This window comes from Anguilla rostrata, chromosome 7, assembly GCF_018555375.3.
Source record: "Anguilla rostrata isolate EN2019 chromosome 7, ASM1855537v3, whole genome shotgun sequence".
Taxonomy (NCBI): domain Eukaryota; kingdom Metazoa; phylum Chordata; class Actinopteri; order Anguilliformes; family Anguillidae; genus Anguilla; species Anguilla rostrata.
The window spans coordinates 22,779,898-22,792,242 of record NC_057939.1 but is presented as its reverse complement, the minus strand read 5'-3'; the positions used below and the strand labels follow the sequence as shown (position 1 = coordinate 22,792,242).

At 49.4% G+C, this 12,345-nt stretch overlaps 1 protein-coding gene across 2 annotated transcripts in view; it reads left to right on the top strand.

Moving 5' to 3' along the window:
• Positions 1-985: 985 nt before the first annotated feature.
• The window catches only part of exoc6b (exocyst complex component 6B), a 103,902-nt gene continuing 92,542 nt past the window's right edge, over positions 986-12,345 (top strand). Inside the window, exon 1 of one of the 2 annotated variants that reach the window (XM_064343802.1) lies at positions 986-1,184. In XM_064343802.1, the coding sequence (XP_064199872.1) occupies positions 1,096-1,184 (89 nt within the window). In that variant the 5' untranslated portion in view covers positions 986-1,095. The remainder of the gene's footprint in view (positions 1,185-12,345) is intronic. The other variant, XM_064343800.1, reaches the window with a different exon arrangement.

The following is a 12,345-nucleotide window of genomic DNA, read 5'->3' as shown; positions in this document are numbered from 1 at the left end:
TATGACCAAAACTATCTGGACACCCCTAGGTCTGAGGCTGTTTTTCATGGTTTGGGCCAGGCCCCTTCCAGTGAAGGCAAATCTTAATGCAATGATATTTTAGACGGTTCGGTGCATCTAACTTTGTGGCAACAGTTTAGGGAAGGCCCTTTCCTGTTTCAGCATGAAAATTTCCCCCGGCACACAGCGAGGTCCATATAGAAATGGTTTTGTCAAGATCGGTGTGGAAGAACTTGACTGGCCTGCACAGAGCCCTGACCTTAACCCCACCCAACACCTTTGGGACCATTTGGAAAGCCAACTGCAAGCCAGGAATAAACTGCCAAATCAGTGCCCGACCTCACTACTGTTCTTCTGGCTTAATGGAAGCAAATCCTTGCAGCAATGCTCCATCTAGTATAAAGCCTTCACAGAAAAGTGGTGATTGTTATAGCAGAAAAGGGTGGACCAGCTCCATATTAATGCCCATAATTTTGAATGAGATGTTGAATGTCAGGTGTCCACATACATTTGGCCATGTGGTGCATATTTCATACACAGTCAAAGGAATGTTTGAGTACTTGGATTTGACCTCCAAGGTAATACACTCTATTGTAACTGGCCCACCCACTGACGGTATATAGAGGCCCAACCCCACAGCAACCTTGTTTGCATAACTTTTTGGCATGCTCCCCTTAAAAATGACATATTTGGACATTTTACGGTGTGTTACAACTGCATCTTTCATAGAAATATCAGCCTTCTTACTTTATGGCTGCGAAAAGCCTGTTTATGGGGAGTTCACAGTTAAATCTACAAATGACACACAAAAAAACATTGATGAAAGCGGTCGGGGTCGTTTCAAATTTCTATACATTTGAGTCAAAAATCGACCATATACTTTCATAGAAAAATTGAAATGCGCGAGGCATTGTGCACGAATCAGGAGACAAGCAATATCTACCAGCCATTCACAGAAGGCGCCAGGGGCGGTGCTAATGTTTGTAGCAGATTGTAACAAAGGGGAAGTAGACCGCAAGTAGGAAGAGGAGCCGGGGATATCTACGCTGTTTTTTTAGGTGACGCAGCCGAGCACCGTGTACTGGGATATGGAAGATGGCGAGTTTGGAGACAGCCGCGGAACACGAACGGATCCTGCGGGAGATTGAGAGCACCGATACCAATTGCATTGGACCCACTCTACGGTAAGAAGCCTCTCGGTTGGAGAAGGTATGGCCAGATCTCGTCTGGTTGTAAGCATTCCCACTGAGACCAAGGAGTGATTTTTTAAAAAGGGAGTCTCCCTGAATCAATAACTCCAGGAGACTTCGAGACTGCTTTTGAAACTTGTAGATTCAAGCCACTCGTATGATCTGACAGCAATTGATATTCTAGTCACTGAGACATTAACCGGGGGGCATGGTGGAGATGAACAGAAGCACAGTGTTTTCCATGAATGTTGCCATGCTGATATGCACAATATGGAAAATACTGACATCCACTCGTTTCATTTTCACCTTGGGGCAATTCAGCCCAGACTAATGTTAACATGTTAGCTCTTGTTAGTGAGCTACCTAGCTAGCTGCCTTGCTACAACGGCCGAGCACCAGCTAACGTTAACAATTCTCATTGTCGTGACTTTAATGAGCTCGTTAGCTCTAGCAAACTAACCGCTAGCTAGTGTTAACGAGACAGCGCCAGCTGACATTAGTTTACAAACACTGCCCTACGACATATTTGTGTTCGGTAACATGCCTGCTAGATTAGTAGCCTAAATTCGCTGGAACACAAATAGCTAGTTTACTCTTTTCTTGGCTAAGTGTTAGTTAGCTGGCTACGTCCCCCTGGAAGAAAACAAGCAGCAACGCTATTCGCAGCTGAATCACCTCAGCCAGACAGCCATTTATTTCGTTGTTCTTCAACCGTCTACGTTAATGTTAGCATGCGAATATAAATACATTTGGTTGATATCATGTAGTTCTATTTGTGTTGAAGGTGTGTATTTATTATTTATAATGCTACCTCGCTCTTAGTTGGTCAGTTGCGGGCGTTGTAACATTATTTTCCCGACGTATTTTCAGTAATGTTCCCAACTCTAACTTCGCTTGCTTAGGTAGCAAACTAGTTAACTTGTTTGCTAACTGTACTGAAGCAAGTGGTGGTATGTGTCAGGTTATAATAATAATAATAATAATAAAATAGTATCAGGTGGCTGATGTTTCAGACTTGTCATTTAGTAAACATTTCCATACAAGCATCAATATTATGTTAATTTTAATAATAACCAAGGCCCCCCACACTTAGGTGGGATAGCTATATTTGTTAAATAACCTTAGTAAAAACAGATTAAAAAATAAATATGTCAGTTGTTTTGTGTCAGTGTTGTTTTGTTGTCTGCTGGAGTCTGGACATTAGTTTGTTGTTATGCGATATGACTGCATAGGAAATTAACAAAACATTGATTTTGTTAACATAATTGTTTCGTGTATAAAGGTCGCATGCATTTCCAAACCTGCCCTTTATGTTTGTGTAAACGTGTAGGCCTAGCCTATGTAATGCCATGTGGATTTCAGAAACCTGATTTCCGTTAAAATATTGTTAAGAGTCATTGTTCTGCCTGCAGAACCATGCCTGCAGAAAGCAGTGAGGTATGACAACAACAATATTCCGTTGCCAAGAATCCCTGGTCCTATCTGCGAAATACTTAGATATTTGAAACCTGTTCAAAATCAATAACGTTTGCTGTCTTGATTACAGAGAAGTTCTAAGCAATGTTCCTTGTGGCTTTAAAGATGGTGTGGTCTTCTGTGCCTGAACATAGTCATCATCCTTGATTGACACCATCCTGGTTCATGCCTGTCCAATCACACTTGTAGCATTGACACACCACCGGCGGTGTCCATTACTTCAGTGCCTCTCATTTCGGTTTATACAGTTAAGACTGCACGGACCACAGTGAACAGGCTAAAGAACTGTCCCTGAACTGCATCTCAGACAATAGCCTATTAACGACAGTCGCCTGGACTTCCTCGTTAAAACGAATGATGTTGCGTTATTGTTTGGAGGTCCGCGATGCTGATGTTGAAATCTCGAGCAGCCCATCGGAGAGTTTTCCTAAGTGTTCTTGGAAAATTAAATTGCCGCGTCCTAATAGGCGCGGATGCAATTGATCTTTGCCTGAGCGAAGTTGACCCTCTCTGTTTCTGGGACAGAATGTATCCATCTGTGCTAATGGACTAGTCCCTCCACCATTACCGATTCTTGTGTTAGTTCAAAAATAGAATGAGAGTGGTGTCTGAAAATTCCGTCCTGTTTACTGAAATGTGAAATCCGTGTGTGTGTGTCTGTGTGCGCCTTTGTGTTTGTGCGTGTGCTTAACACATAGCAGCTCTAACCTACTTAGGCTCTAAGTGAGGACACATGGATCCTCTGTGAGTGCATTGGCTCTTGGCCGTGGCACCTGTGGCAGTTAGCGGCGGTCGGGGAAAGTTCTAGATCTCTGAGCAGAGTGACCGCAGGGGCCTGACGCTGCTGCTCAGACGCTTTACTGTCCGGCTGAAAAGCCCCTCCTCTTTTTTTACAGACTGGGAAATGGCTTCTGGGTCCCTGTCTGGATGGTGCGTCGCCCATGACAACACACCAGAGCTTACAGTCATTTCGGGGAACTTGACAACTGACCCCAGGGTCATGGTTTTTGCTATTGGCCCTTTGAGAGAGACACAAAGTGTTCTGGAGGGGAAGGCTTGTTTGTGCAAAAGCTCGTGTCCCTGTTCCAGCATCTGTTGCCGTTTCGTTTTTGGCACTTGTTTGCCTGTTTTACCGTTACTCACACAAGGACAGGGCACCAGTGTCATTTGAGGTGGGGGGTCTTTTGAGCTTTACCGTAAAGTTCTGCCTAAATAACATTATTAGATATAATAATTATTGTTCATATTAGTGTTATTAGTAGTAGTACTGATGAAATAAACTGAGGTCTCATATTTCTTATGAGAGTAACCTACCTGTGTCACAATTTGTGTCTCCCTCATACTCTCTCTCTAGGGAAAGAAGGCCACACAGTGTAGAGATGTTTGTTTTATCGATTTGTATGTAGATGTATCATGTTTGTTTAATAGATGTACGTCTGATGTGTAGGTATGCCTGTGTTTGTTTGGGGATATTTAGCAGTCGGTCTGAGTCGGGCCCTTTGGTCTGCCCGGAGCCCTGTGTTTGCTTGTCTCTCTCCCAGTCTGTACACGCGGCTCACACTTTCCACCGTTCCGCCTGCCTTCCGCGAAACGGTGCGCCCGTTTTAGGATCCGAAAGGAGAGGAGCTGCCGAACGCCCGCTGTCAGAGAGAGAAGGGCTGGAAAAGGGGACGTGTGCGCCGTTTGTGTGATGCCAACACATCTGTGTGCGTGCGTGTGCTTGTGTCTGTGTGTGTGTACGTGTGTGCTCGTGTCTGTGCGTGTGTGTGTGTATGTGTGCGTGCATGTCTGTTGGTGGGGGAGGGGGGCAGAGTGTTAATGGAGTCCTTTTTCGAGCGCATGCATGTGATGTAATGATCCGTAATGGTCCCCGTGCACGTTGGACTCCAGTGCACCAGGCTACCTGACTGAGTGCATTTGATTTACCCTGTGATGGATGGGCCAGAAAGCACTCTGCCTCTGGCCTTGATTCAGACGTGGGAGGTCTTCTCTTCACTGTTATTTAGATCAGCGTTTCCCAGCCTTTTTCCTTACGTGGCACACTTTCCAAATTTACAGAATCTCATGGCACACTACTCTCAAAAGCATAAAAAATGAAAAGTGCCAACAGTAGGCCTTAAAAGTGCCAAAAGTAACAGTAAATGTTCTGTTGAGGTTTTAATTAAGCGATATCCATTTTAATAACATTTATTTTGGCTTTTGTGAATGGGATTTGTTCATCTAATTTTTTAAAAATTCATTTGAACATTAAACATTTTTTTAAAGGATTTTTCACACGGCACACCTGACCTCGCCTGACGGCACACCAGAGTGCCGCGGCACGCCGGTTGGGAAACGCTGATTTAGATTGCACCGCTGAGTGACTGCAGTGCTGGCCAATTCAGCGTTCAGGTCTAACCCCTCTCCTCTTGTCTATTGGTTCTGCCCACTTCTGCGTTCTTTTGACCTTTGACTCTGTGTGAAGCCGGTCAGTAGGCACCGGTTAAGTGATGGGGTTCATATGGGGAAGTGCAGCCTAAATGGCAGGTCTGTGGCACTGGTCCCCCACCTCCGCACGCGCAGACGATCGGGCCCAGAATAACAGGAAGGTCAGATTACGCACAGTGAGCAGTGTACTGAGCGCGCTCCACTCTGTAGGACGGGCTGGTGCCTCCTCAGATACAGTACAGAGGAGGACAGCGTGAACTCCGCCAGAATGTCATGGGTTTGCCTTCCAGTCCTGGCCTAGTGCTTGTGTCTGTGGGGGCGTAGTTCTGTAACATAGCTGTACACTTGTCCTTGAGTTTCTCTGGTACAACTCTGTCTGGGTACAAGAGGTTTCTACGTAAATAAGGCTACTACAGGGAGCACTTATGCCATCTGTGTGCTTTCAGAATGATTCACTAACTGTTTACTGCATTGTGCAATGCTGAAGTGTGCTTTCTAAACTTAACAGTTATAGCCATTAACATGAGTTAAGGTAGCTTTGCATCTGCTAAAATGGAAAGTGGTGCTTTGCTGAGTAACCCGGGCAGGCAGAGACTGACCCAGAATAAAGCTGACCTTTGACCTGCCTATTTGGGCTGTAGGGCCAGCTGGCAGGGGGTGGGGGCAGCGTGGGGATCCCACCTCGGTCTCAACCCAGGAGTCGGGTTGTGCCAGGCGGGGAACCGTGGCAACGCAAAAAGCAAACAAGATTCCAGTGACTCACATCTATAAGGTCAAGCTGTCATTCGGAAATTGGTAGGAGAGTGTACAGGAGAATCCATTTATGCAGGTCATTACCGTTTTCATATGCAAGCCTTATTCCACGTGCTTGAAAATTCTTAATATATGCATTCAGAATACACATTGTGTTAATCTGTTAATATGCAGGCATTTCAATGATTCTAACAGCTTTTGTGAGAAATGTGCAATAAATATTTTAGTAGTTTACTGCAATACGGTCACATACAGTCAGAGCCAGGAGTTATACAGACAGTGGCAGTATTGCTTTAAATTTAGCTCAGATATGCCTATCAGGCAGTAGCCAAAGATATTCAATATGCATATTCCAGCACTTTGAGGAGACGGAAAGTGTGAAATTTGAGGGTTGCATAGGTAACTTGACATGCATCAGCAAACCCGTGCTTCTGATGCTACAGTCTCCTTGTTGAAAGGGCTGTTTCCCTGACAAACTCGCTCTCGCTGCACAGTGTGTTTTGCTGGTTCAGTTAGTTGGGTTTGTCCATAAAACATTTAGCCAGATCTGTTTGGTGCAGAATCTTTGCAAGATGATTGAAGTCCTGATTAAATACAGACTGGTGATAAATGTACCGTAACCTGACTTTAACGATGGCACCGTGCAATAAGCCCAACCTGAGACCTGCGGTCCCTTGTAAGCTCACTCCCACGTTTCATATTAGATTTGTTCAGTTCGTAAGACGAAGGTGTGGTTGTGGAAGTCTGGGCTCGGGTCCAGGTTCTTGTTGGTAATGGTGGAACATCTCGCTCTCTGACTCCGTCCCTCTGGGATTGAGATGCCAGAGCGGTCTCGTAACGGTGTGGAGCGCGCTCAGAGAACGCCAGGAGAAGGAGCTGCGCGGAACCTTCTGGAAGCTTTTCCTTTCTCCAGCACAGCCGCCACAGCCCCTTTCCCTCGCTTTAGTGTGGAGGGCTTCGATGTCCGCAGATAAATCCAGTCGTGTAAGGGGATCTTTTAAAAAAATGAATTCATACCTTAACAAGCAAGACATCATATATAAAAGAGCTAACCTGCAGTCACATGACCAAGCCTTCTTTTTGAAATTCAAGTCATGCCTAAACAGCATTACAAAGCGACGTACAATAAGTGCATAAGGAAGGTCATTGGAACAACTGCAAACACACAGATCTGAAGGTACAATACTCATTTTGTAGCAGTTATTCATAGCCATGAATACATTGAGTCCAGTTCACACAATAAACATTACTCTGACCTAATCTATGCTAAGTCAGACTAGGAGGCTTGACAAGCTGCAACATCAAGATAATGATACAAAGGACAATATAAGTGGTGGATGGAAGTACATATAACATGAATGGGGCACAGGATGTGTAACATAAAAAGACATCACAAGCAAACCAAAACCATAATTCACAAAACCTTCTTTATAAAACTTAAGATTCAATTATAATTTAATTATTTTATTGTAATTATGTAGTAAATTACATTTTTAGTGCTTGGGCTGGAATTATTTTCACTTGCATGACTGGGACTACATGGCCTCTGAGAGTAGTGGCCTGTGTCATGTAGTATAGACTCAGTGGTGTGAGAGTTGTGTGGCTGTGATAGGCTGGATCCTTAGGGGCCCCACAGTGTTCAGCCCCACACTGCACTGGCTGTCCCTACCTGAAGCTGCTGTGAGCACAGTGCTCAGTAAAGTGCTTGGCAAATGGTCAGAGAGTGAAGGTTATGGAGAGCCAGTGTTCAGCTCTCCCTGCCTGAAGTTGCTGTGAGCACCGTGCTCAGTAAACGGCTTAGTGTGTTAATGGTCAGAGAGGGAAGGTGAGGGAAAGGCAGTATTCATCTCTCCCTGCCTGAAGTTGCTGTGAGCACCGTGCTCAGTAAACGGCTCAGTGTGTTAATGGTCAGAGAGAGAAGGTGAGGGGCGAGCAGCTGGGACGGCGGACGCCGGCCGGAGAGTTCGGCTCTCTTCGCTCAGCGCCGTCCGACAGCTGCCTGCGGCATTGTCACCGGGGGCGGGGCGGCGTGGCGCCGTGGAAACGGTCGGCAGGAGGAAGCCCCGCTGCTATTCCCGTCCCTCCGCGGGCAGCTCTGGCGGGGGGTAAAAATAGCCTGCGGTGGTACAGGCGCTCGGCGACAACCCCCCCACCACCCCCAACCAAAGCTGAGCATAGCGGCGCATTGTGCCCAGACGCCCAGACAGGCCCGGAGCAGGTACCGCACTTCCTGCACGCGGCCTGACCCGCCGCGGCTGGTCGGAGGTGGAAACTGGCCTCCGCGCGCGTCCCCGCAATGGCGGCGCTCCGAGACGGGGGAAATGCCACTCGCCGTCCACCTGAGGAATTTGGAACAAACACCCCAGGAGTTGTTTGTGTCGTGAGGGTCAGCCAGAGGGTGGGAGGTGGGGGGTGGAGGGTCGAGGGGGAGGGGGGATTTGGGGGGGGCAGTCAGGTCTTGTTCAGATGATGGGTTGGCAGAGGCAGTGGAATTAGCACTGGCAGAAATCTTGCTTAAGGTCCGCCCCGTCCTCACATCTAAAAGGGACACCCCCCCCCCCCCCCACACCCACACACCACCACACACTTCCTCCGAGGCCCTAATGAGCTGCAATTAACCTGGGAACAATGCGCCGCGCGGTGGAGGAAGTCCTGAGTGGCCGACTCGCTTTCAGGGCCAAGAGCGCTGAGAGCGGGGCGGCTGCTCCAAGTGCTGAGCGCGTGCGGCGAGCGCGCTCCCTCGCCACGCGGGCGCGTGCAGCGCTGGGTTGCTCGGCGACGGCTGTGCCGCTGTGTAGCTGTGCGGACGTGAGCGTCTCGGTTCTGCTGTGGAAGCTCATGGTGGTCACTCAGCTGACCTGACTGACTCAGTGGCTCCTGCTGCTCTCTGTGTGTGGTGTCTGCAATATTCTGCCGTGTGCGCGTGAGTCTTACTTTCTGCACGCGCTCCGACACGGGGTGTGTGTGGCTGCTCACAGTCCTGATGGTGTGCAGTTCTGAGGTGCGGTTGGCCTTTTTCTCTGTCATTAGGGTCCCGGCCCCACCTCCCTGTGGTCTATGTATTAATAACTTCTAGCCCTCTGTGATAGTAGAGTACAGTTTTCAGATCCTGCTGGTCTCTCTGTGTTAGTAGGGTCCTGCTGGTCTCTCTGTGTTAGTAGGTCCTGCTGGTCTCTCTGTGTTAGTAGGGTCTTGCTGGTCTCTCTGTGTTAGTAGGGTCCTGTTGGTCTCTCTGTGTTAGTAGGGTCTTGCTGGTCTCTCTGTGTTAGTAGGGTCCTGCTGGTCTCTCTGTGTTAGTAGGGTCCTGTTGGTCTCTCTGTGTTAGTAGGGTCCTGCTGGTCTCTCTGTGTTAGTAGGGTCCTGTTGGTCTCTCTGTGTTAGTAGGTCTTGCTGGTCTCTCTGTGTTAGTAGGGTCCTGTTGGTCTCTCTGTGTTAGTAGGGTCTTGCTGGTCTCTCTGTGTTAGTAGGGTCCTGCTGGTCTCTCTGTGTTAGTAGGGTCCTGTTGGTCTCTCTGTGTTAGTAGGTCTTGCTGGTCTCTCTGTGTTAGTAAGGCCCTACTGGTCTCTCTGTGTTAGGTTTGGCTGGTCCCTCTGTGTTAGTAGGTCGTGTCTCTGTGTATAGGTCTGCTGCTCGTTTAAGCCTACTGCTTTGTGTTAGGTTTGGCTGGTCCCTCTGTGTATGGTCATTAGAGTGAAATTTCAGTGCTGCCTGTACTTTCTCGCATGGCTGTGTCAGTAAAACTGGGCAGGTTGGAGAGTGCAGCTGGTGGCCACACCCTGCTGAGTCATCTCACACTGTTGGATTAAGAAGGAGCCACACCCCCTCAGCTCCCTGGCACCTCCCTCTTACAGACGGGCCCTGCTGAGTTTATAGTGAAGGGATTACTTCGCATGAACGTGCACATTCCTCTGGCTCCTGTCTGTGCCGGCTTGGCTCGTGGTTGTGTTTTGTAGTTGTTCCAGTGACCTTCGGTATGCACTTGTTGTACGTCGCTTTGGGTTTTGTCTGCCAAATAAATGGATGTCTGCCAAATAAATATAACGTAATGTGATGTAATGGCCTGAAAAATGAAGACAACTGCTAATCCATGTTGCTGTAAATGGTGAAAAAAAAGTACTTTGTTCTGTATGTTGATTTATTTTTTCCCCCAAGGAGACACTTTGGACACTTCAGGCACATCGAGACACAGTTTCATAACAGTGACGGTTACCCATTGCTCACCACTATGGGAAAAACACCAGCAGATTCTCTGTGGTCTCATAGCTCAATGATGCTGTTTACAAGGCAGGCATCCAAGGTGTGTGACCTGACAGCCCACTGTTAGCCTGTTTCTTTGTGTCCTTGTGTCCCATTGGCTGGCACATTGGCTCTATGTGCTGTAGTACGCAGGCTTTATCTGAACTATGACGCCAGGAAGTGGGGCCGCTATCTTGGTCTCCATCAGGGTGGCAGTGTTCTATCTCAGGTGAAATGCACTGCTGGTGTGGGCGAGCGGTGGTGGCAGTAATAGATTATGTGACAGGGGTAGCCTTTGACAGCAGTAAGAATGATGCCCTCCTTACAGCTGGAGCAGGACCGGGTCATGTGACAGGTAGCCTTTGACAGCAATAAGAATGATGCCCTCCTGATAGCTGGAGCTGAATTGGGTCACGTCATGTGATGGGGGTAGCTTTTAACAGCAGTGAGAACGATGCGCTCCTGAAAGCTGGAGCGGGACCGGGTCATGTGACAGGGGTGATGTGTCAGCTCTCCTGCTCTGCTTGCCTGGTTTTGTAGGGTGCTCTTGAGGCTGGTGGGCGGAGCAGGGAGCCCTGCTGCTATGCCCGTCCCTCTGCGGGCAGAGAGCCGTCTTCACTTGAGGAGTGCCCGTGCTGAGTGTTGTGCCCTGTGGAACTGTCTTTTCCCTTTTTAGTGTGGCTCGCTTCTCTGCTTGCCATCTGTCCCGGTTTGTTGGTTTATTTGAGTTGTCCCATTTTATTACGTTTGTCAGGATACTTTTTTCGCTCATCCCTGCGCGCGCCTACATAGCCTACAGCCTACATACGACAGACTTTGCACGTATTTTGTTTAAATAAGTTCATATCTGCGCTGTAATGTCCTTGTGTGGTCTCCCTCTTTTTTTTGTGAATATATTTTTATTGGGCATTTAACAAAAAAAGACACAACGGCATGACACTACACACAAGTACAAATATACATATATACATATATACATATACATAAAGAAATAAGAAAGAAAAAAAGAACACGAGGGGGGTGTGGTCTCCCTCTTTTGCCCGGTTGTGAGGGCGCTCTGACCCAGCACAGAGCCCGGTTAACCCTTACCCTAACCCAGCACAGAGCCCGGTTGTGAGGGCGCTCTGACCCAGCACAGAGCCCGGTTGTGAGGGTGCTCTGACCCAGCACAGAGCCCGGTTGTGAGGGCGCTCTGACCCAGCACAGAGCCCGGTTGTGAGGGCGCTCTGACCCAGCACAGAGCCCGGTTGTGAGGGCGCTCTGACCCAGCACAGAGCCCGGTTGTGAGGGCGCTCTGACCCAGCACAGAGCCCGGTTGTGAGGGCGCTCTGACCCAGCACAGAGCCCGGTTGTGAGGGCGCTCTGACCCAGCACAGAGCCCGGGTTGTGAGGGCGCTCTGACCCGCACAGTGCCGTGAGTTTACCCAGCACAGAGCCCGGTTGTGAGGGCGCTCTGACCCAGCACAGAGCCGGTTGTGAGGTTGACCCAGCACAGAGCCCGGTTGTGAGGGGTTGACCCAGCACAGAGCCCGGTTGTGAGGGCGCTCTGACCCAGCACAGTGCCGCTGGTTGTTACGCGCTCTGACCCAGCACAGAGCCGTGTGAGGGCGCTCTGACACACAGAGCCGCGTTGTGAGGCGCTCTGACCCGCACAGACCCGGTTGTGTTGAGTGTTTTTTCTGGACCGCTCTGACCCAGCACAGGCCCGGTGTGTAGGCGCTCTGACCCAGCACAGAGCCCGGTTGTGAGGGCGCTCTGACCCAGCGCAGAGCCCGGTTGTGAGGGCGCTCTGACCCAGCACAGAGCCCGGTTGTGAGGGAGAGTGTTTGTTCTGGACCGCTGTGACCCAGCACAGAGCCCGGTCGCCGTGTGAGCCGGGCCGTTGGGTTTAATGACTTCCTCCGCATCCTGACCTGGGGGATGTGTTCCTTTCATTGGCCTGGTCTCTGCGGGGAGGGGGATGGGGGGGGTGGTGAGGGGGTGGGGGTGCGTTGAGCGCGCAGGCGTTTGGCCGTCCCTGGCCCCGTTACCGCCGTTCTCTGGCCCGGCCGAGCGGAGCCGACTCGCTCCAGAGGGAACCGGCGGGGGACCGGGGCCCGGAGACCCCGCGCAGCGTGGCCGTTTGTGTCTCCTGGCACGGCCAGACTCTCTCTCTCTCTCTCTCCCTCTCTCTCTCTCTCTCTCTCTCTCTCTGAATCACCCTATCCCCGCGTGCGCTGTCATAGCGACATAGCTCAGGAGGTAAGACCGATTGTCTGGCAGT